Consider the following 25,215-nt stretch of genomic DNA (forward strand, 5'->3'; position numbering starts at 1 on the left):
AGTCCCAATAAGCTCCTCCGTGAGAGTCTTATTTGATAAGTCTCAAATCGCCACAATAAGTCCCAATAAGTCCCTTGTGTTTGGTTTAGGTGGGACTTATAGGGACTTTTTTAAGTCCCTAAACCAATAAGTCCCTGGAAACAAACACCCTCTTAGTGATTTCAAAATTTACAGTTCAGACCCTAACGGTTTCATTTGTTCAGCTCGTGCACTGCAGGGCCAGGGCCGTAAAATTCCCGACGAGCAAACTTCCCAAAAGAACCCCTCATCTTTCCCCTCTCCGATCCACTCCTACAACACCCGATCTCCCCGGCGTCCAACCTCCTCCCCAACCTCGGCGCGAAATGGCCACCACCGTCGGCGCCGTGCCGACGGCAATGGACGAGAAGGCCCGGCGCACGCGCGATCTCCTGGCCAGTTTCTACAACACCGACCCCGCGGCCGCCGGCGCGGTCGCCGCGTCCCCGGCGCGGCCCTCCCCCGCCGCCGTCACCGCGTCGCCGCTCGAGTCCATCAACTCCACCTCCTTCAACCCCGATGTCTACATGGACGTCCTGGTTCGCCCACATGCTCCCTGCTCCCTCTATACGTGGCCTCCCAGATCCAGCTCTCCGTGCCTCGGCCGGATCTTATGGCTGGGCATGCTTTGTATAGACTAGGAACGAATGTGATTAACTGTAATAACTGCTAATTGATAGCCTCGGGTCACAATTTACCTGATTGATGCACATTGCAGCAACGCATTTTGCTCGTCTGGCTATAGTTTAAAGTATGAGCTCCTTAAACAGAGTTCTGTTATTATTTTGTTGAATGATGCATGTCAGCATGTGGATGTAAAATGTGTCTCCCTTTCATTCAAAATCCTCAGTTGGATCTATGTAGAAGCTTAATCTGCAGTATGGTATCTAGGTACATGTGATGGTGTTCAGCACACGTATCATTTTTCTGCCAGCATTTTCTGTCCTGTAGTTTAGAGGCTTAGATTAACCGCATTCTGATCAGTGGAGTTCCCGTACGAGCTACCATGAACTATATTTGAACTGGTGAACTGTATCCCATTTACCGAAAAAGGCTTTCGCCCCGCTTTATAAATAAAGCAGACCGCCAGATCACAACATACGACATAGGTTCAGCGCGCACACACACGCACACACACAAGTATCCCACGACACCACCAAAGGGTTCCGCTGAGGGATGCACAGTATCCCATTTTCCGTATCACTACTGCATAACTTGCAATATTCAGTTGAATTGCTCGAGTTATCTACACCGTTTCCTTGCGGTGTTGGCTTGCTGTGAATAGTTTTATACGAAAGGTGAAATGGTTTTGAGTATTTTTTGCGAGACAAACTTTATCTGTTATGGCCAGTGGTTATTGATTGTTAAAACAGCGCAGTAGGACACATGAAGCCAGAGTTTAGTTTGGTAGTTCAATTTCAGAGGAGAACCCTGACTTGTTTGTGTTCTGTAGGTGCAACAATCAAATCTGGAAGCCCTTCTACAGAGGCATGTGAAGATGGCTGCTGAGATCAAGAACCTGGACACAGACTTACAGATGCTAGTATATGAGAATTATAACAAATTTATAAGTGCAACTGACACTATAAAAAGGTGATGGTATTTCCTTCACTGTGATAGCTCTCTGCTCTCCCTTATATTAGTTAGTTTGAGATTCTAGGGCTATTACGTGCTATAGTTGTAACGTTCTTTATGTACCTATGTTTCTCCTGCAGGATGAAGACTAACATTGCTGGCATGGAGACAAACATGGAACAACTACTATCAAAGGTTTGCATCATGATGTTGTTGATGTACTTCTTGGTACATAGTTGAACCAACCTGCCTTCATTTTTGTCAGATAACATCAGTGCAGTCAAGAAGCGACACAGTGAACACATCTCTTTTCAACAAAAGAGAAAACATTGAGAAATTACACCGTACACGCAATCTCCTCCGGAAAGTTCAAGTAAACCCTGTTCTTTTTGTGCTATTCTTCTCAAGAACTAATAATATATGCAGAACAGTTTGTGTTGTTGTCCTCGACAAACAATGATTATACAGTCAAGTTAGGCTATATGGATCCCAGCAACTGCAATTTGTTAAAGCTAAAGTGATATTCCATTGTTTTCCATATTTACCCTAACCTGGCCCATGTTATAGTGGTCCAGTAGACCTATGTATGTTCTGGATTTTGTCCTATGTTTAGAATTGAATGTGTCAGTTGGCATAAAACCGAGGGTAACTGTATAGTTACTTTGAGTTTTAACTTCTGTTGTGAAGCAAGTACAACATAACACATCAGTTGTTGTGCGTGTTGTAATTTTTTTAGTGGAGTGCATGTTTTAGCTTATTTCATTTGGAAGTTGCCATAGGGTAGTTGGATCATTAATTTCATGATCATTACATTACTTGTGTATTTCTGTGGTCGTGTCTCTTGTTTCATCCCGAATGGACCATTCACAACTTTACCGAAATCAAGTTACTTTAGATGACATAGAAACTATGTTGCGCTTGAGCACCATGAGTTTTTGTCTGAGTTGAAGACATGCCATGTAGATGTTTGTTCAGGATTGCTCTTTCACATATTTGCTCCGTGAACTCTTTAATATTCTATTCAGAGTATTAGCACTACCAGTGAGTTCTGAGTGCTGAAGATATGCAGAGGCCAACAAACTTAAGATGATGCCAATTTCCAATTTTTTTTGCAGTTCATATATGATCTGCCATCTCGGCTCAACAAATGCATCAAGGCAGAAGCATACGCGGACGCTGTCAGATTTTTTACTGGAGCTAAACCTATTTTTGAGGTTTAGATCAGCTATTTCCCCATCTTAGAAACTTTCCTCACACATTCTTAGCATTATCTTCATATTTTTTTCTTTATGGTAGGCCTATGGTGATACATCCTTTCAAGACTGTAAAAAGGCATCTGAGGAGGCAATGGATTTGGTTATACAACAGCTTCAGGTAATTGTCTACATTTTGGCTCAGATTTGAGATTTGTATGGAAGAGCTTAATTTTAATTTTGTATTCCTAAGTAGTTGGAACCCACAATCTATTTTTCCTCTACATCAAGCCATGCCACACCAGCAAGTTATGCATATCTAACATGTCATAAGCCCTCACTAGCAAGCATTAATAGCTATATTTTTGTGTTCTCGCTATGAACACATCATCAACGTTGATGTAGCCATTGGATTTGCTATCTTGATCTATCAACATCCGTGTGATCTATACATAGAAAGAGCCTCTCTACCGTGTACTCCCTCCTTTCCCAAATATAAGTCCTTTTAGAGATTTCAATATGGACTACATACGGATCAAAATGGGTGAATCTACGGAAGAGGATTTGTGGCTCTCGGGTGCCACACACCCCTATATGAATATAGCATTAAAAAACATATTAGGAATTTTCAAAAAAGCTGAAATTTTGGGATATGAAACCTGGGTGCCCGTTGCACACCCTTGTTCAGTTTCGTGGGGAATGGGTGCCCGTAGTAATGTCAGTAAAAAGACAAAAAATTGTATGTGTAGAAAAAAAATCTGGATGTAACGTATGTCGGACAGTAATTCTTGTGCCATGGATACCACGGGCACCCATTGCCCACGAAAATGAACACGGGTGTACAATGGGCACCCAGGTTTCATATCTCAAAATTTCAGATTTTTTGAAATTTCTGATATTTTATTTAATGCTATTTACATATAGGGGTCTGTGGCACCCAGGTGCTCCAATGCATTTCCCGTGAATCTACACTCTAAAGTATGCCTATATACATCCGTATGTAGTACGTAGACTTATACTCCCTCCGTCCCAAAATAAGTGTCGCAAATTTAGTACTAAAGCAGCGGCACTTATTTTGTGACGGAGGGAGTACTTAGGAATGGAGGGAGTAGCATGCATTAGTGCATTCTACGTGGATTTTAAAATATTTTATGTTAAGATTTTTATTTTTTTGCTAAAATTTCCCACATGCTTTGAATTTTAATGAATGGATATTTACATTCTATACATTATTTAGTAATCTTCAATTCCGCTGCAATGCGTGGGGAATCATCTACTTTTACAGAAATAATGTAAGATTTCAGTCGTCAGGGGTGTTTTCCCCTTGCTACAAGGCATAGAATGTGATTCCTTCTATTGCTTTGTTAAATTATTGTGTTACCCTAATCGTATCATCATGTTTACTACTGTTACCCTTTACTTATTTTGATTAAATTTGCAGGCAAAGTTGTACTCAGATTCTGAACCTATTGAAGCAAGAGCAGAAGCTGTGGTGCTTCTTAAACAACTAAACTTTCCTGTATGTATTTTTCTCTCCCTTCATTATGAGTACATGCCAATTTTGTACCAATAAGGATGGCAATTTTACCCATGGACATGGATACCTACGGGTACCCGACCCAAATGGTCAGGGTTTGAATATTTTTTGAACCCATGGGCAGCGCCTGAACCCGACCAGACTAGTCTTCTGCAGGGCATGGGCATAATTCTGTATCTGTGGGTATGCCTGAACCCGACCTGGTAGTCTAACTTGTGGGGGCAATATTCTCTGATACCTAGCGTACTATCGTTTCCACAACAACAACAACAGCAACAACCAAGCCTTTCAGTCCCAAACAAGTTGGGGTAGGCTAGAGTTGAAACCCATAAGATCTCGAAACCAAGTCATGGCTCTGGAACGTGGATAGCTAACTTCCACGCACCCCTGTCCATGGCTAAGTCTTTGTCGATATTCCAAACCTTCAGATCTCTCTTAACGGACTCCTCCCATGTCAAGTTTGGTCTACCACGACCCCTCTTAACATTCTCAGCACGCTTTATCCGTCCGCTATTCACCGGCGCTTCCGATGGCCTCCGTTGAATATGTCCAAACCATCTGAGACGATGCTGGACCAGCTTCTCTTCAATCGGTGCTACCCCAAGTCTCTCTTGTATATCGTCATTCCGTACCTGATCCTTCCGTACCACGACCCCTCTTAACATTCTGAGCGTACTATCGTTTCCCCCATAGTAATTTTTAAATATTAAAAAGCAAAGAAAAATTCGACCTGGTAGTCTAACTTGTTGTGCTATGTCATTTCGGGGAACTTAGATTGAGAATGGATGCATTATACACCTGTGCTTATTTGATATTGTCTGAAGTACTGATCTTAAAATTGGTAAGCGTTTTTGTTGTTTCCTTAGGTATCACATATACATGTTCAGAGGACCCAATGGATATCCATACCATCCATCTGGTTTGGACACGGGCATGATTTCCTGCCCATGCTTTTTTTTGTGGGCAGGCAGAGAATGCCTTCATGGATTTGGGTATGGGTTTGATATTGGTTCAACCCGAGTCGAACCCGACCCATTGCCATCCTTTCCAAGTAGCTCTCGGTTTGGCCGCCTTACGAACAAAAACTTGATAATTTTGCTCTTCCTTCCAGCTCTCCTCACCTGTCCACACTCCTGACTTGGAGGATGAGTACTGGTTGATGAGAGAAGCATTTGCAAATTGCATAAAGATAAAATATAAACACATGTATCATAGCCAGTGGTCACTACTTTTTTTCAGACTTGACACATAATTTGTTCATAACAGCGTGTGCTTTCTTAATTATGGCTAGTGGTCATAATGTCTAGTGCTTTTACAATTTGCACACATAAGAACCCTGTCAGATAGCCTGGTGGAATTTCCAAACTTAATGATTGTTGAATCGGAAGCTTCAGGGCTTCCCTCTTGTATCTAGGCAGCGGATGTGATTTATTTGGATCACAGGTAAATGCGACCTGTTAGTCAAAGTCCAATTTAGTATGATGGCTGAGCCATTCCATAAAACATTTCCTTGATGCAAATAATGTTGGTTTGCCATGTTAGACAACTATCATTTTCTCTGTCCACCACTTTCAATCACTCAAACGAGGCATTGCAAACACATTGAATCACTGTTTATAGAACGGGCTAGAATTATGTGTATGATCTGGGCATGTGCCTTGGCAGTGAATTACTGAAAATAATATGGTACAGCCTCATGGTCTTCTTATGCAAATAATAATCATGACTAGTCTCGTTATTATGATGTGCATATTGAAGTCAGAGCTTGTGCTCATGTTGTGCTGATAAAAAGTTATCACTGTTTGCATATGTTGCAATTTGCTCTGTAAATCTTGTCATAATAATTTATGTTGTGTCTGCGAACAGGTCGACAACCTTAAGTCAAACCTACTCGAGAAGCTCGAAGATTGCCTTTTAAATTTGCAGACTGAGCCCACACAGGTATATATCGGAAATATTAGAACAAAATAAACAACTTACATTTTATTTTGGGTGGAAATTCTGTAATCCACCTAGCTTGTGTTCCCTATGTTGTGATTTTGATGCACATTAAATCATTCAATATAGTTAACAACGTACAAATCTAATCTATTTGTAGCACCTCCCATCCCGCCAACTCCTATATCATTATTGCTCGTTTGTCTGTTTTATCGCAGGCTTCAGTTGGTGATATTTCAAAGACATTCCGTGCTTATCTCATAATATTTCCTGATTCAGAAAGTCGTCTCATTGAACTTGCACATGCTTTGTTCACAAAGTAAGCATCACATTCTTTATGCAATTTTACAACTGGACAATTAGCTATTTTTAAGTAATGAATAACTACGTCTTGTCCATGGTACTTTGCCATTATGGAACCGAGAATACTGACCAAGGCAATTACCATTGTAAAAAAATGAAGTCGTACACTAAATCCTGTTTGCTAAAACAGGAAGTAATTTGCCTGTGAACAGTTGAACCTGTAGTGTGTCATAACATTCTACTTGAGCCACCTAACTTTGTTTTTTGCTCAAGTATTCTCTAAGCTCACGCATTCAGAAAAAAAATTTTAGTCTCGAAGTGCTATAGCACATCGCCAAACTAAGATCATGCAACCAACATAACTTTGAAAGTATAGCTTGAGATGACCAAATTCCTCTATTTTCTTAAATCCTCTCTTTCTTCATTGAAGTTCATTCTTGACATGATCGAAACGGTCTAAGCGGGCTATGAAAATAGTTCTTCCTTCTAGTGACCAAGAGTTATATTATTGGTTTGCTTTGCACTGCTGGCATAATGTTTTTAATGTTTTTCGGAAATGTTAAAAATCTGACGACCAGATTTGCCATGTGATAACAAATAAAATTGCCATGCCTGTGTATAAGGATTTGCCATGTTCCACAATGGAAATTGCCATGTAGCGTAAAAATCAACAGAAAAATTGCCATGCTGCAGCGATTAATTGCCATGCGTTCGATGGAGATCCGACATACCTGAGGGTAGATATATATTGAAGTCCATATTTTTCGAAGGAAAAATTTAAGGGAAGTCCTGGCAGTCCCAAATTCGTTACACTAGAAATTTAACTCAGGCGGTTGGATTGTATATCCTCTCCCCCAACCAAGTAGGCTCACTTGCTCTGCTGTCATAATATTGAGGTCGGAGGTGCCAGAATGGCGAATGCGCTATATTTGGGGCTCCGGTGTAAAGTCCATGGACAACCTGGTGCATGTCTTTTACTATCAATTACAACACAGAAGGAAATGCGAAGTGGAATATTTTCCTATCTGTTGGGCATCATGTGATATGTGCATATGTTCGATTTGTAGTGTGGTCATACATATTTTATGTGGCGGGACATGGACACAAAAAATTTGCTACAATCTGAGGCGGCCTAAGATGAACTGAAACTAGTCTTTCTATTAGACTTCCCTTTTGGCTTTTGCTTCTTGTTTATCTTGCATTTATACTATTAGAAATTAGAAATACATCCCATATACATTTGTCTTATTTCCTTTTGTGCTATTTTGCATGAAGCCGTTATGAAACAGTCAGAGGGGCTCTGAAGGAAAGAATTCCATCAACAGATCTGCTGGCAATGCTACGTAAGAGCTTTATCTATGATACAGTGCTATCGTAAATGTGTTTCCATTATATCAAGAATAATAGTGTAAAGCTCTACGTGTTCCTTTTTCTTTTCTTGCCAAGACATGAATAGTTGTGTTCCATTTAGATCTTTGTCATTAGTCATGATACGAACGTACAAAGGACATTTTGCACAAAACCATGGTGATTTGCCTTATGATGATGCTAAGTAAGTTTTATCCAATCATTTTATAATGTTTTATGTTGTTTTCGTGTTATGCTGTACTATTTGTAATGGAAGAATTGTTATGCTGTACTATATATAATGGAAAAATTGGTATGCTGTTGTATAATGGAAGAATGACTTCAAATCAATGGTCTTCAAATTCAGGATAAACTTTGGTTGAGTTTTGAAGAAACTAACTATTCAAATTTGAATTGGTATCAACTCACTTCAGTAGTGGATATTGAACTCCTACCTTGAGAAAATTCTTATGTTTCATCTATTGTCAGAGCCTTTAATGTCAATATTTGTGTTGTTCTTGACAGTATTGGCGGTGTGCTTTTACCATTAATAGCCATCCATGTTAATTTTTTAACCTTCAATGTCCATGTATCTTAATACGATATTACTGTGGGTTTTGAAAGATCATTGTATTTCTTTTGACTTAATCCTGCTATGATACGATGATCGCAGGAGGCTTATGGGAGGACGCAACTGCGATCGACGAAGTTATATCAGAGGCTGCACTGCCAGCTTTTTCATTGGAGGTTGGTTCTTCACCCTGTAACATTTCCATTCATGTTTCAAATTATAATATGCTCCACCTTTTAAGACACAAATGATATATTTTTTCTTATGTTTGATAAAATCGATACTAACAGATTTCATATTATGTCAATCAGTTGATTTGTTTTGCCTAGAATCAAGTAGAAACCACATGCTAAATATGCACAATTTTCTCCATGCGTTAGTGTTGCGATCCTTTCTGGGCGTTTGTTACTTCAGAATATTGGTTGAAACAATACTGCCTTTTCCACTTATCACAAAGGGATTAGAGTGTTGGAACGAGGGACACTGTTGGTGGGGGCAAAAAAATTAGCTGCTAATTCCGTCCCCTTTTTTAAAGCAAGATGGCATAGGAGTGCACAACCTTACAATTGATAGCCCTAATTATCCACATCTTGTTATGATGGACTGGAAACAGAGGCTTGCTCAGTATACGCTGGTTTCCTTTCTCAGATGTATTGTTGTTGGTAGTGTTGAGGACTATTCGAGCACTGGTTGCTAGGGGTGAACCTATGTGATGAATTCACAAAAGAACCAATTTCTTTCTGTAAGATAGGCTAAATTACTTAAGATATTTATTAAGATGTGCTAATTTCCTTTCCTCCCTCGGATGTTCTTATTCAGGGATACAATTAATAATTTAATATTATCCAGTCCCCTTCTGTAGGTGCTTATTTGGGACATCCATGTCTAAAGAGCTGTCTATTTTTCTCGATGCTGATTTAATATGTAATAAGTAACAATTTTTTTGCTGTGTCAGACTACTCGAGACATTATCAAGCAACACATAGCAACTGCCTTTCTTCATCTTCAAACTGAAATATCAGGTTCTTCCCCTCTCACCTCAGTTTGCTTTTATTTGCAATTTTTGCGCAGAACTGACTGTACCCCTCGATTATGGATTTCATTTGACAGTAACTTATTTTTTATTTATCTTGTAATAGTACAAATATATTTGGAAACAAGAAAGTAAACTTACATCTATTGGGCATGGCTGAGCAGATGTACTGGTCCGAACACACTCAACAACAAATGAGAAGTTGGAAGAGTCACAGCTGCAAACTGCCATGGAAAAAAGTAAAATTAAAGTATCCCAAGGGTGCATAGATCTCCTGCAGGTAAATATCTGGAAGCACTAAAAATCATGTGACGATTCATTTCCATTGGTACCATGTCGAATAATAATGTAAATTAGTTCTGCACAAGTACTAAATTTCTCACAGAATCCTTATACAGTTATACTATATTGCAATGGTATCATTTTGACTATGTTTCTTTTAGGAATTCCGTCATCTTATAGATGGGAATACGGAGTTGCTAGTACAGCTGAAAGATTTGATTATTGATTGGGTGCAAGAAGGTTTTCAAGATTTCTTTCAGAAACTTGATGGGCATTTTCATATGCTTTCTGGGAGAATCACGGGTTTCTCTCAAGAGTCAAGTACTGTGGATTTTGTGCAAATTGACAAGGTTCCAACAGTGTTGGTGCTCATGCTTGCGCAGCTTTGTGTTTTCATAGAACAGACAACGATTCCTAAAGTTACAGAGGTATATTTCTTCACTTGCTGACGGCCTTTCTTACATTTGAGAAACTGGACAGGTGAATGTCTGCTGAATGATTCTGAACTTTGTTATTTTTCTAGGATTTGGCTGATTCTTTCTCTGGAGGGGGCGCACGTAGCTCTGAATATGGGCCACCTTTTGTACCTGGGGAGATATGTCGGCTATATCGTTCATCTGGGGAGAAATTCTTACAACATGTAGGAGTATACATTTTCCGTACCTTTCTTTCCCTTTCATTCTTAGTTGATATTTTTTCTGTACGGAGGTATGCCCCCCCCCCCTGGTGCGTGCCATACAGTGAAACTGTTCATATTAAAAAGAAAGAAGGTTTATATAAATTGGTCGACTAGGGCTTCCTATTATTTTTCTGGATCGTTATCACGGCATAGCGTACCATGCACTGTTATAGCTGACAATCATGTGTATGGGTCTACGCAAGTATGCTCTGAATTTTCTGAGAACTTTTTGACCTTCTTTTGCTGCTCTGAGAGTAATGTAACTGCATGCGGAATGTTGAGCATGTCAAGTTAGGTCCAAAAACAGCATCATTAGCATTAGATGCTAAAGGAACTTAGAATACACTTGTGTCATGAAAAGCTGTCAGTCATAATATTGTTATTGGTCTAGAATGTTGAACTGATAACATCTTCAGTAACAATGACACAGTTTACATGTGGTGGAATTGTTGCTTTCGCTGAGAGATGGCAACATTTATTTAATTCAAGTTTTCACTTTGGAAGTACGTTTTTCTCTATCATCTGGCTATAGCTGATTTTTTTTTTTGAATCAGTACATAAATATAAAGACTCAGAAGATATCCAAACTTCTTAATAAGCGATTTTCGACACCGGTCTGGCTAAAGGTTAGCTATCCCATCCAACATGAACTATTTCTCGTTCATTGATCATTCTGCCATTTCTATTTTTTGCTCATGCTTGTGTTCTGTATATTCAACCAAAACAGCACAAGGAACCACGGGAAGTTAACATGTTTGTTGATCTACTTCTCCTAGAGGTTTGTTCAGTTTCTTATCCTATTACTATTATATATTGAACAATAGGATACCGTGCCACTCTACTTGAGTTTAAAACTGATGCTTACATTTCATGCTCACTACTGCATATGACTGCCATCTCACGTTGGAAGGGTTTTTCTTACTAACACAGTAATAAGTGTTTCTCATCCTGCAGTTCAATGGCATAGTATCTGAAGTCAAGCAGATTTTACCTGGTTTAGTCCGACGGCATCGGCATTCTGATAGCACCGGCAGCACAACTTCCTCTAGAAGCAATCCAATGCGAGAAGAGATGTTGCACCGATCAAACACAAACCGGTCTAGAAGTCAATTTCTAGAAAATCATCTAGCAAAATTATTCGAACAGAAAATGGAAATATTCACCAAACTTGAATACACTCAGGTGGAGATCTGCATCACTTTCCTCTTATATAACTTTTGAAACTGCCTATTTCCCTTTTTGTTTTACAAAATGTATAATGCCCTTAGGATGTTTTCCATCCCTTGTTGATTAGAAAGCTTTCCCCTTGCTAGTATAAACATATTGAGTTGATCCCATTGATCTTTTAATCTGTTCAGTATTTACATTGGGGCTCCATGATGCACCTGTCGCCAGACTTAGGGTAGAAGTTATTTACTGCTTCTTCTATTCACATGAGCTTGTCACAGTAGAAGTGTCATGGTCGTTTCTAGCCATGGACCAATGGTATCTTTTTGACTACCTCGAATGGTCACATAAAAAAATGAGCATATATTCCTGGACTCATCATAAAAACAACTTTCATAATGTTACACTCTTTGAAATCCACCGTGGCATAAATTGATGGACAATATTTTACTCCATCCGCTATCGTCGTGGTTTTAGTTCAAATTTTAACTAATTACGGAACGGAGGGAGTACTTTCGAACACGAAAATATGTCGAGGATATTTCACAGGAATAGGAAGAACAGTTTTTTTTCAATAAAGCCACCACTTGTCCAAATGCAGCACAAGTCACAGAGGTGTCTTCTGAAAGAGATCATGCGTCAGCTTACTGATTGAATTTGCTGGTGCTTGTTGCAGCATTGATTTTATAGTTCAAATTTGGTATTAACTTGCTAGGTGATCATGTAGAATTTCCTTTTAATTAATTTCAGGAATCTGTAATTTCTACCGTCCTCAAGCTTTGCCTGAAAAGTTTGCAAGAATTTGTCCGGCTTCAGACCTTCAACAGAAGTGGATTTCAGCAGATTCAGTTGGATATGGAATTTCTGAAGAGCTCCCTCAAGGAGTTTATTGATGATGAAGCAGCTATAAGCTTTCTACTGAAAGAGGTTAGATAGCACCTAACATTGAATCACAATCCAAAAAAATTTAGTAGTTTTATCGAGCTTTCCCACACTGTGCCTGCTTGTATCTAAGGTCTTTACCTAAACACCAAGCGCAAGCATCTGCACACATCACATGTTAATAGATGATGGGATCTTCTGTGTGAAAAGAAGCTGTTGCATATTTAGTTTGCTCTTGCGAACCTGTCTCTGGAATATGTTTGAACATTGTTTATTTCCCCCTCCTTTGCAGGTGAACAATGCTGCACATGAGAGATGTCTTGACCCGATACCTCTTGAGGCCCCAATATTAGATAAGCTCATAAATGCAAAACTGGCAAAAATCAAAGAGCAAAGCTCAAATATGTAGTCACATTGTATCTCTCAGCAGCATTCAGTTTTACTCAATTTTAATACACACCATTCAAAGCTATGTGCATATAGTTGTGTGGGCTTGTGGCATGCCACCATCTGTAATGTGTAAATCTGAGGTCAAAACACTCGAATTGAATCAACAGTGCCGGAAATGTATACTTCTTGAGCTCTCAGCGTCCCATCTCTGCCATTGTATTGTCACGTGTCTTGACTCTAGAGTTGAGTTGAATATTATGCATTTTAATCGAATGGACGTTTACAAGCTGTAGAGTGCAGAAAAAAGATGCAATACTTTGAGGGCGCAGTTCGTGGAGAAATTACGAGGTAAGTATTCTACAAACTGTATCATCCCATGCCAATATGTTGACTTGATAATACACGTGGGAGCTTAATGACATTAGCTTTTCCTTTTTGGCAGCCTGGTCACTATGATTATTACCGAAGTCCCATCCACTTGACAATCCTCTCCTTTTTGGAATGAACTAATATATGGATTCAGATTGGAATTTTGCATGTCTGGATTGTGGTTTTTGTTGTACGTTGCGGATTGTTGCTTACACTTGTATCATTTGTGTTTCCCAACTATATATTTTAACACTCTTGGCCTACATTATGTATATGTGCCCGTGAAGATGATACAACTGGAGTAATTGTTAGTTTTGAGATGCAGTATTGTGGGGAAGTATCAAGTCTAAATAAGGTGTCGACATTTGAGACTGCCTGCAATATTGTCTTGGAAAAAGAGATGAACCACCCGATTGACCGATTCTGCTCAACTTATTTTGATCATGGGCTCTTAATATCACGCAGTTTGTACACTTGTAAACCACCCACTTCTAGAAATTATCATTCCAGGTCAATTTAAACCAGGTGGCATCTCACATGGCACAAAGAACACAAGAAACCACAATAATACGTTCTCTTTTCTCAATGGTATCTCACATGCAACAAAATAATTGAATAGGTAACACCTAACATTGCATATACGGCATACCAAGTGAACAGGCTTAGGTAAATTTCTGGCTTCACATCAGTAGTTCTCATTGTTCTCAGGAAAAAGTAGAGAGCAACAATCTGTCATGTGCCAAGAAATACAAACGAGACACATCCAATTACTGATTTCACGACGCTTGAACAAACACAACACAACCAGTGTAGCTAGAGGCCCTAACTATGCCAACCCTCGCACACGAAATGTACATTAAGAGGTTAACAATAACAATGGCAACAGCGTGGAGGAGGCACTCCAGGACTAAACACTTGGCATAGAGGTGCAGACGACAACGTATGCCAGGTACTGGAGGGCGTCTTGTAACTTGCTGACGGCACTCGTCTGGTCGGATTTCAGATGGCTGGATATGTACTTGGCTTTCTCCTGCACCGACTGATGCGGGACGTCGCTGCCTTGCTTGTCTGCCAGAGCATTCTGTATCACCGCTGCATAAGCTTCAGAAACATCCGAGATGCCTACAAGTACAGAACGATGTTTTTTTTCCTGTTAACATTGAAGTTTGCCCGTCCAACACTCATCAAGTGCACGAGGGGAAATATGCCTTTACATATACCTGTAGCAAAACTCGTAGCGACCTTCTCGATATCCACAGCGATGGATTGCGCCCTCCATCTGATGATCTCTGCCTTCGAAATGAGATCTTCAGGCCAATCGATTTTCACACCATTTTCATCTTCATCGCTTGATTTGTTGGCAGAAGAGATGACTGATTTCCCAAGCACCAGAAGCTGAGAAACTGCAAGGCAGCACATCTCTGACAATCTCTGCAGGAAGACAGTTTATTAAAGACATCACTACAGTTTTAGGAGAAGGGACTTATATAACGTGGACGTACATGAACGCCCTCTGAGTGAATGGTCTCTAGCCTATCTGTACTTCGTTTGATGATATCACTCGGAGAAAGTCCACCCAAGCCAGTTGCGAACCTGCAAAGGCGATTAGTGTAACCATGTAAGATGTTTAAAGAAATGAGTGCCAAAAGATGAAGCTCAAATGCTCAAAGAAACTCTACAGCAGTAAAACTGGAACGAGCTTATTGATGGACAGAAAATGTGGGGTAGTTTTATTTAGTCTTGTCGGTTACTAGACTATTTAAGCAGTCCCTAGTAGTTTTATATCTCTGTCAGGTCACCCAGAATGTGAGTTCCTGCAGTGGACAATGGATGATGCTCAATCGTGTTCATTGCATATTTAAGTTTCAGTACCACATGCTAACATGGTTTTTTCTAGATGAACAATATCCCATTAATTGCATCATAACCTGACAAAACCAGACAACAATATTAACATACTAATTTTGAATTTACAGGGTGAACGAGTTATGCCTACCCCGCAGCCATTTTAGCAGCCTTGCTAACACTTGAGTCACATAACTTCTTCATTTCTGCATTACCATCAGTATCGGCTGCCTCAATCTTCTTCCCTTTGTCAGAGTCTGCTGCATCATCTTCAATCTTGGTACTAAGAGTAAACAGCTGCTGTATTTCTTTGATCTTTCCATCATAATACGTTTTCTGCTCAGCGACAAGTTTTGTTTTCTTCCTATTAAATAGCAGTGCATAGTGGCTTGACAGTGCTTCCAGTTCCTAGTATAGAAAAGACCATAAATTAAGAAGGGCAGAGAGCCAGAGACTGATAATCCAGCACAGGAAGAAAATGTGAAAACAGAAGCCGCACCTCCAACTGATCAGGTCCTCCATAAATATAGAAACATCTGTCAAATGATACTTCTTCAGACTGTTCCTCTTCTGTTTGCTGGTCACCTTCACCAGTACCTCCTTTTTCAATTTCCATACCAGTCTCTTCAATGATCAACTCCATCGTCTCTTTTCCAACATGCTCAAGCATTTCCATTCCTTTAGCTGTAAATGACTTCCCTGTCTGTGGTTATCAAGGTTTTGATATCAATATTTTTACAAATGGGTAGGACAGTAGAAGAAAAGATATATTACTAAATTCTAGGGTTTACCTCCAAAATGGTTGGTGCTATTTCGGATGCTTTGGCAGGCAGTTCTCCTTGTTGAATGGTTTCAGCAAGGCTTGAAGCAGAAGTTTCCAATCTAAGAAGGTAAACTCATATTATAGATAGAAGGATAGACACAAACACATTAAATTGAGGAGTTCCTTCTTCAAGCAAAGGAGAAAAAAGATTGCAGGTTTATTGGCACCCAAAACATTATTAAACGTCCAGCAGTAACACCAAAGTTAACTTGACATATTGACACTGCAAAACGACCCATTAACAGAATTATCATTTAAAACAAGTAAAGCAGCGTCTGGATGAAGTGTTGCTTTTAGAATCCCATCAATGCTACATAAAACAGCTAGTTAATGGCGCATCATTCACATTGACGATACTCTGAATACAAGGACTAACCCACCTAGAGGCAAGACATCATTATACCGATTCTGCAACCAACAAAGGGAAATGAATAGCATCGTATCACGAGCTTTCTCTCATTTCAAAATTTAATTCAGGAAAATTATAACCATAATCAGCATTCTGAGTGGACGGTTAACTATTTAATCGTGGGTGCTTCCACTGTTCCATGTATACTGTAGGTTAAGCAATTCATGACACACATGCAACATACTAAAACCACACGCTAAGCAACAAGCAGAAAGGGAAAATGTGGATCAAAATGGGGCCTATACTTCTGAACAATCAGCGAGCCACTCCTCCATGCACTCCCAAGAGCCTGCCACGTCCCGGTCGTGATGCTCTCCACCGAGGTGTCGAAGACCTTGAGCCCCTGCAGAACCGCACAGCGCAAATCACAAACAACATTTCACCACCGCCCAACCCCAAATCCATGGACCACATTCACTGGCATTGCCGAAAACAGCGAGAGGGAGGTGCTCGCCTGGCCCAGGAGCGAGTCCTCGCTGGCGTTCTCCAGCTTGTCCAGCGCCGCCTTGCGGCGCTCGTCCCCGCCCTCCCCCTCCGGTTCGTCATCCCCCTTGGCTTCCCCCTCGCCGGGCCCCGCCTCCTGCTCCGGCGGCTGCTGGATGTCGGCGATGGCGCTCTTGGCGACCTCCACCGCCTGCGCGGACGCACCGCATCACATCAGAACCCTAACCGTCCGGAAAACAAAACAAAAAGAGCGCAAACGCGCGGCGGGCGCACGGAGCGGGAAGGGGTGGGCGGGAGCTCGCACGCTGCGGGAGATCTCGGAGAACACGGAGAGGCCCCAGCCTCCCCACCCTCCGCCGTCCTGCTCGGCTTGCTGGCCCCCCGCGGGCGTCGTCGCCGGCGCCGGCGCCGGCGATTCGTCGGACATGGCGCTTGCCGTGGGGGGTTCCACTGCCGCTCTCGCCTCGCCGGATCTACCACTCCAATGCAACCACCGGTGGGAAGTGGTGGGTCTAGAGTTTTTTTTTTTTTGAGCTCCTCGAGTAGTGCGTGCCGTGCACGTGGGGGTTGCGGAGGGTGGCCGACGCGTCACGGCCCAATGGCCCATACCGGGCCAGGCCCACGGGGGCACGAGCCGACCTCGCCCCCAAAACCCTCGAGAAACCCCAGGCCCGGCCCGGCCCGACCAGACAGTCCGGTCGCCTTGCCGGAGAGGAGAGAGCAGAGAGAGAGAGTTCCTTCCACCGATGGAAGAAGCGGCGGAGGAGCAAGCGGCCGCGCCGGCCGCCGCGGAGTTCGGGGACGCGACGGAGAACGGGACGGAGGAGGAGGGAGCCTCTGCTGCCGCGGCGGCGGCGGAGGAAGCTGCTGCTGCTGAGGCGGCGGCGGCGGCGACGGCGGCGGCGTACTCGTGGCCTGAGCTCCGCTTCGATCTCCGGCCGCGCCGCCGGTACCACTTCGCCGACCAGTTCCGCTCACCCTGCTCCTCGTCCGCGGGCAACTTCCTCAAGGGCGTCAAGTGGTCCCCCGACGGCTCCTCCTTCCTCACCAGCTCCGACGACAACTCCCTCCGCATGTTCTACCTGTACGCGCGCGCACCTCTCGTTGTTCCTCCCCGTACCTTCTTACGCCCTCTCGCCGCTGTCGACTGACGCCGGTAGTATACCCTGTTCCTTTCTCGGCCAGGCCGGAGGACGCGTACGGTGCTGCGGCGGAGGACACCGCGGAGGCCGCCGTCGGAGGCCAAGGTGGGCCGCGCCGCGCCGCCTGTTTTGTAGCCCTTGTTTTGTTTGCTTGAATGGCTGCTGTTGTTCAGTTATTTCTCCCGTGTTCGACTTTTGATGAATTTTAACTGCAGACTCCTATGGCGCAAGCCTCCAGGTGAACGAGGGCGAGCCCGTGTACGACTTCTGCTGGTACCCCTACATGTCCTTATCCGGTGAGTGGATTGCTTCCTTTTGCCATGTCAAGGTGCGGGTTGCATTGCATTGCAAGCTGTGCAGCTTTGGTGAATGCAAAGGTGCTGTGTTGTTCTTGCAGATCCGGCCACCTGTGTGTTTGCTAGCACCAGTCGCGACCATCCGATACACCTCTGGGACGCCACCACCGGCGAGGTAGAATTGGTTTGCTTATGCGTTGTTGCTTGGTGTGTGGATGATGAAAGATCCCATTTCTGACGGTTCAATGTGGTAACTGCAGCTTCGATGCACTTACAGAGCATACGACGCCATGGATGAGATAACGGCTGCACTTTCGATATCGTTTAATTCCACAGGATCCAAGTATGTGCACTAGACTCTACCGTGTGATCTGAATTTATGTTGAAAACAGGAAAATGCTGAATTGTGATGTCCATGCAAGTTTGCAACCTCACTGAAGCACAGTTTTTATCACCGCTTTACTCAACGTGGATATTGTGGCCTGCAGGCTTTTTGCTGGATACAACAAGGCAATCAGAGTGTTTGATGTTCATCGGCCTGGCAGAGATTTTGAGCAATACTCTTTGCTTAAAGGGGGTGAAGGGCCAACTGGTAAGTGAAAGTTCCACTGGTTTACTTAGTAGTTACCATGCTTCAAGACAGCATATGATTTCAGTTGGGGTTTGAAACAGAGAAATGCGTTAATTTTACTTTAATCTGCATGCAACTTTGGTTGTCTGTTTAAGGATTCACCAAGAAAGAAAGAAATTACTTTCCATGACATGAATTAAATGTAAATGTTCATGACTTGTTAAGTTTCCAATAATTTTTTGTATGATGAAACTGTGAGTAACAATGTCAGTTTATTACCACAATACTGATGAATGAAATCTTGAGATAGTATTCATTTTCATTATTATTTTTGCATAATCAAACTCCAAAGTAACTTTGTGCCAAGACCTTGTTGTTCCTCTTATGTTATTCTTCTACAGAACTTTGCATTAGAACTTCGAGAGGACTCTCACTATTAAAATCAGGCTATAAATTGTGACTAGGATCAGTAGTTTATAAACATAAATACATGTTTCCATGCACAGACTGAAAGATTCTGCACGAATGCTTATTGTAGATATCTTGTCGGGTTCTTCTCAGTTCAAGTTTTGGCTAATATTGATGACTATGATTTATTATCAAGTTCCCATGACTTAAAACAGCAGTGAATGCTTTTGATCTCCTTGTTTCCAACAGGTATAGTATCTTCAATCTCGTTCTCTCCTCAAAATGGGATGCTCGCAGTTGGCTCGTATAGCCAGACAACAGCTGTTTATGCGGAGGGTAACATGGAGCCATTATATGTTCTACATGGCCAGCTTGGGGGTGTTACACAGGTTTGTGAAGCAACACTACTTGCTTAGCTTTTGCTGTACAGATAGCAGATAACAGTGATGCAAATCTCAGGTGCTTTTTTCAAAAGATGGAAATTATTTATATACTGGAGGGCGGAAGGTAACTAAAACTCCTCGTATTTCCAATAATTTATCTCAAGGTTCTTCATCACATATATCTTGGGACAATACAAACAATTGAGCTGGTCATGATTTTTTGTTAGGATCCATACATATTATGTTGGGATATCCGGAACACCGTGGAAATTGTTTACAAGTAAGTATTTAAACACATTCTACTTTAATTCCAAAATTCAATATATTGCTTAGAATAAGTAAGTTTGTTTGATTTGGGAAGTGGAATTGATAGGTTAATCTGTCTTATTTTAAGTGGAGTCATATTCTTCTGACTTCTGTCAAACTCTTCCCATTTTCTGTGTGTGGAATCCCTTCATTAGGTTGTACAGATCGTGTGATACTACTAATCAAAGAGTACAATTTGATATTGAGCCCTGTGGCAAGCATCTTGCCACTGGTGGGCAGGTTTGCTTCTCATGTTTTCTGTTCATTTTCGTTCTTATTCCAAACCATTGAACCTGAAACATGATTTTTGTGTTTTGACAGGACGGCATGGTCCATATTTACGACCTTCAAGGTGGCCAGTGGGTGACAGGCTTCCAAGCAGCTGCTGGTATGTGTTTCTAAATTTCTCTCTATAGAGAAGTTTACGTAACATATATGCAAATCTTTTATGGTACAGCCCATGTGATCTTTATCTCCTTGATCTTAGATACTGTCAACGGTTTCTCCTTCCATCCATACCTTCCTCTTGCTACAACATCATCTGGGCACAGAAGATTTGGTATGCAAGATGAATTCGAAGAGGAATCGAGTTTGGCAGGTGTGTGTGAATGTTCTAGACTTCAAGCATTCGGAATATGTTTATGTTGCTTGAATGGCAGGTGCTGCACATTTATTTATTATTTATTTTGCACATTTAGGCGATGAGAACTGCTGCTCTGTCTGGAAGTTTTCTTGCTCACAAGAAGCTTGAAACAACATCAAGCCCTGAGCTGTGGAGGGACAGACGAACATTTTGGACTGCAGATGCTGGAGGTACATGATGTAATGACATTGGGCTATAGCTGTGGGTGAGCAAGAACTGGATGCAGATCGCTAAAACGCACACTGTACCGATGAGTTATTAGAGAATTTGCCGGCTTATCCTGTTCCAGGCAGACAACTTATCATGGGTAACAAGCTGGTAAAGCATGATAGTACGATTGTTTTTTTGGGAGATATGAGCTGATTTCTTATCATGGCATGTAAAGATGGTATTTGTGTGCATAAACACCTTGTATGTTGGCCGATTAGGCCCCCATTCAATTCAAAGTCTTATTCACCGATGTTTCGTCATTTGCAAGTTTTCGCTGGGAACTCGGTTCGCTCTAACTTTCCACATGCCCATGGCCCACCTATGATCTTGTGTATACATTTTGAATTTGGTTTTTCTTTTAAGTTTCACAGCTGCAATATTTGTACTTTTTTTTTACTTGAACGCCCACGACTCATATCTGCAAAGCATTTGCTTGTCTTTTTTAAAGGTCACTTTCGTATTTTTTTATCAACACCCAGCCATCATGTTCTCAGCCCCAAGTCTATGCTTAATTTGTAGAACGAAGATAATATTAACATTTTTGCTAAAATGGCACACCTTCAAACATCACATTTCAGGCTTAGTCGAGTGCAATTCTAGGGATTAATATTTCAAAATTATCAAGTCTATGTGCGGCATGTGTGCGTTAGACTAGGGCTCAGGTAGCGTGCTGGACCGGGTCTCCAGGGCACGATCTGACGCGGGCCTCGCGCGTGCGGGGCGCGTATGCGTGTGGTGGCCGCGACGAGAGCGGGCGGGGCTGGATCGTGTGCACTGGAGAGGGGGGGGGGGGGTGTTCCCGACGCGCGACGAGAGCGGGCGGGGCTGGATCGTGTGCACTGGAGAGGGGGGGGGGGTGTTCCCGACGCCAGCCCTGGGTATAAAATTCGAGTGGGGTGCGTTGTAACCTGGTGTGGGTGTCGAGTTCGTGCTCGGAATAGAAGCCGTGGTTGCGGCGGCGGTGTACGTGCGCCGGGAGAAAATCCCCACCATGTCCCTATGCTCTCCTTCCTCCTTTCTTCTCCGTTCGCGGTGGAGTAGCGCGGCGAGGCAGTGCGTGAGCGAGGGAGAGGTGCCAGGGCAACAACAATGACACAAACCTATTAGTGGAAAAAAAACATCGACAGAAATAAGAAGCCTGAAAAAGGTGACACTAAAGGACAACACCCTAGATGTAATCGTGTTTGTACGCCGATGTAAACAGGCGGTTGGTGTTCCACTAGCTAGACATTCACCTAACCTTCACTAGCTTGCTTAAATCACAAGTATGAATATCAATAGAGATTTGACATGAATATCAACAGAAACCATTAGCTAGGCAATAAAACATTTGACATATATCTTTTGCTGGATATCTCAGTTAATGCGTTCATCTAGTTGGGCAGATTAAGCCAAATCATAAACTCAAAAGGGAATCGATACGGTTTCTGAAATATAGTGCAGACATGGTGATAGCGCAAAATGGTATTCATACCAAACATAACCGATGCATGTGTCGCTGCATAAAAGAAAGGTAAAACCTTATAATCAATGTATGATGTGATTTTTTTCCTTGAGAAAGCATGTACTGTCCTGCTGTGAAAAAACTCCAACATGCGAGTAGCAAATACTTCCTCATACGCAGTTCTCTAAATTGATACCAGAATTTAACTTATGGTTACAACCAATAAGAAGAGATAGTTTCACAATTAAAAGAACCTCTAGTTTTACAGTATTAGCAGCTCATTGACCAAAAGTTTGTTAGTTATTCTTATGAATATCTATGTCAGAACACCTAGAGTCCATTGCCTAGCAGCAAGAAATCGGGAGCGGAGTGAGCAAGGGAAGAAGACTGAACTTGTGCAGACAAAAGGTAAAAGTGGTGCATATCTTGCCATCGGAAGGGCATAGTAGCGCAAAGGAAATGAGGATGGTTTCTCTTAGGACAACTGTTTTTGCTGTAGGAACCTACTGAGGGAAATAGCTGGCCTGAAGCATTTTCAGGGCAAAATAAATAAATTCATAGGAATTTAACAAGCAATCATGAGGTCAGTTCCCTTTTTGTACCCAAAAAGACTCTTTCATCCAAGAGGAACCCAAACACTGGAACAAAATTTATCCTGATTTACGGGGAAGTCTATGTAAATAGAAAGAAAGATTTATTGTAGACACTGGACACATGTTGTCGGAACCCAAACACCATATTTATTCGAGTAAATTCCGTATTTTACCCCTAAGTTTGACGTTTTTGACATTAATTACACCATTTAAGAGAATTTCATCCGTCATACCCCATTTAACAAAAGTGTTGCTACAATTTACCCTTTTATAATTTTTATGAGCATTCTGATACATGGTCTTGATTGCCAGGTCCACGTTGCCGCTGTAATTTTTCTGCATGTGAAATTGACAGCAATGTATAACATAACTATAATCAGTTTTGACAAAACAATGTGCATAAGTATGATATAACCTACCATCTAAAATAATCAATTTTAAAAGCATCATCTGGTGCATAAATAGGAACAATATTTTCGCCAGAACACATGCGTTTTGTCCACATTGCATTTTCCTGATTCATTACACAAACAAGGTAAACATCATCAAATCCAACTCTCCATATGAGTTCACCATGACACATGAATTCTCCGCACATAATGATATGACACATGAATCAAGCGGCCGTAAACAGTTCAAGGATATGTGTTTGCGTCTGCTTGCCATCGGCCCGGTTCGGCCGGATGTGCGAAGCGGCAAAGCCTGCAAAAAAATCCTAGGAAAAACCTGCCGACATGGCACGTGAGCTGGACCTGATAATTATGACCCACCCCTCAAGATGCTCTAGAAAATTAAAAAAAGGTAAATCGTGGCAACACTTCTATTAAATGGGGTATGATGGATGAAATTCTGTTAACTGAGGTAATTAATGTAAAAAATGTGAAAATTAGGGGTAAAAAGTGGAATTCACTCTATTTATTCAGTAAACTGATTACTTGACAAATCAAAAGGCAAGAATCTAATGGGCCATAGACTCAATGGCATAGAAAAAAAACATGGACAGCCATATATATTCCATTAAACATTAGAAAATAGCATCATGAGGCCATTAAAATTATTATGACTCTAGTATGCATATAAAAGGAACATCGAAAAAATATCAAGAAAAACACAGCGCAATAGATCACTTAAACTTGCATCCCAACCAGAAAAGAGGTGAACTATAGCATGCCAAATCTCCACATCATTAATTTCTTCCAGTGACGGTGCTTTAAAAAAGGGTGGGAAATATATCCATGTTTTGTTTAGTTCACAAAACTTGGCACCATATTAGTAGATTATACGGTGTCCAGATTCCCTCGCACACAATTTGAAATCAACATTCATTGTGTGCCTTTGGGTCTGCAGATATATTGATCTAACGAAAGTGATCACCTTAAGGCTGATTTAAAGATAATAAATATCACAATAACATAACACAACATAAGTTAGAGTCTCTCGGATTAAATTAGAAGCACACCTCAATGACCACCTCGTTTTGAATTTGTAGTACAGTAGTAGTCACAGCACAAACACCAAAAAGAGCAGTTCGGGAAAGGTTTTCTAAGAATCAGAATTGTTTTGGAAACATCAAAATCAACATTCATTTTGTGCGTTTGGGTTCTGGAGATATTGATCTAATAGAAGTGATCACTTTACGGCTGATTTAAAGCTAATGAATATCACAATAGCATTTTTTAGAAAAGGAGGCGTGCCCCCGGCCTCTGCATCAATACTGTAAAACTAGAAATACTGTACAAGCATTTATTAAAGAAATCCCAAAACATGTCCGCAACGAAGTACATATAGAACCAAAACATAAATAAATAAAGATACATAGCGCCTTACACGCCACAACCGGCTGAAAATAGGCATAGATGGCTAACCACCTATCCTATTACTGGACCGCCATCCAAACCGGTTGAAGATACCCCGAACTACCATCTCCCAACGGGCACACCCAGTAACCAAAGGCTCCCTGGCTTCCGCAGGAGTGAGTAAGGACCACATACAGATCATGACAGTAGCCCTGTAGATAACCTGCAAAAAGTTAATAGAACTTTGTCTGTTAAACACCAAATCATTCCTACAGTTCCATGTAGCCAAAAGTAATGCACATACTCCCAATCGTATATGCTCTGCAGTGGTTGTGTCAACCCCTTTTAACCACATCCCGAATAACGTGTGTATACTGTTAGGAGGGTTGATATTAAATGCTATATGGAGAGAGCGCCACAATATCCTAGCCATCAGATATTCGAGAAAGAGGTGCTTGATAGTGTCGTTGTTATGACAAAAGCTGCATCTTTGACTACCTGCCCAATTACATTTTGCTAAATTGTCCTTCGTTAGAATAACTTCTTTGTGGACAAACCACATGAAAACCTTTATTATTAACAGGACTTTGACCTTCCAAATATGAATTGACTTGGGTA

General features: G+C 41.6%; 3 protein-coding genes across 3 annotated transcripts; 2 read left to right on the forward strand and 1 right to left on the reverse strand.

Annotated features, from left to right (window-relative positions):
- The first annotated feature begins 232 nt into the window (after nucleotides 1-232).
- LOC123447716 (vacuolar protein sorting-associated protein 51 homolog) lies at nucleotides 233-13,105 on the forward strand. The gene is made up of 20 exons (XM_045124350.1): nucleotides 233-557; nucleotides 1,472-1,611; nucleotides 1,734-1,788; nucleotides 1,859-1,966; nucleotides 2,709-2,807; nucleotides 2,890-2,967; nucleotides 4,228-4,305; nucleotides 6,190-6,264; nucleotides 6,480-6,580; nucleotides 7,840-7,907; nucleotides 8,585-8,658; nucleotides 9,438-9,504; nucleotides 9,680-9,795; nucleotides 9,959-10,225; nucleotides 10,321-10,437; nucleotides 11,031-11,102; nucleotides 11,204-11,254; nucleotides 11,431-11,658; nucleotides 12,394-12,570; nucleotides 12,818-13,105. The coding sequence occupies exons 1-20, from the start codon at nucleotides 345-347 to the stop codon at nucleotides 12,932-12,934; spliced, it is 2,301 nt and encodes a 766-aa protein (XP_044980285.1). The 5' UTR covers nucleotides 233-344; the 3' UTR covers nucleotides 12,935-13,105.
- Nucleotides 13,106-13,946: 841 nt separating this feature from the next.
- On the reverse strand, nucleotides 13,947-17,250 carry LOC123447715. Its single transcript, XM_045124349.1, has 9 exons — nucleotides 17,110-17,250; nucleotides 16,816-16,995; nucleotides 16,607-16,704; nucleotides 15,921-16,011; nucleotides 15,629-15,832; nucleotides 15,281-15,537; nucleotides 14,787-14,877; nucleotides 14,505-14,715; nucleotides 13,947-14,406 (listed from the first exon to the last, which is right to left on the reverse strand). The coding sequence occupies exons 1-9, from the start codon at nucleotides 17,230-17,232 to the stop codon at nucleotides 14,192-14,194; spliced, it is 1,470 nt and encodes a 489-aa protein (XP_044980284.1). The 5' UTR covers nucleotides 17,233-17,250; the 3' UTR covers nucleotides 13,947-14,191.
- Nucleotides 17,251-17,489: 239 nt separating this feature from the next.
- On the forward strand, nucleotides 17,490-21,014 carry LOC123447717 (telomerase Cajal body protein 1). Its single transcript, XM_045124352.1, has 13 exons — nucleotides 17,490-17,889; nucleotides 17,991-18,052; nucleotides 18,163-18,243; nucleotides 18,345-18,418; nucleotides 18,504-18,586; nucleotides 18,732-18,835; nucleotides 19,472-19,611; nucleotides 19,682-19,729; nucleotides 19,833-19,885; nucleotides 20,067-20,151; nucleotides 20,233-20,299; nucleotides 20,399-20,509; nucleotides 20,610-21,014. Exons 1-13 carry the CDS (start codon nucleotides 17,552-17,554, stop codon nucleotides 20,660-20,662), a joined length of 1,299 nt encoding a protein of 432 aa, XP_044980287.1. The 5' UTR covers nucleotides 17,490-17,551; the 3' UTR covers nucleotides 20,663-21,014.
- The last annotated feature ends 4,201 nt before the right edge of the window (nucleotides 21,015-25,215 follow it).

This window comes from Hordeum vulgare, chromosome 4H, assembly GCF_904849725.1.
Source record: "Hordeum vulgare subsp. vulgare chromosome 4H, MorexV3_pseudomolecules_assembly, whole genome shotgun sequence".
Lineage (NCBI taxonomy): Eukaryota > Viridiplantae > Streptophyta > Magnoliopsida > Poales > Poaceae > Hordeum > Hordeum vulgare.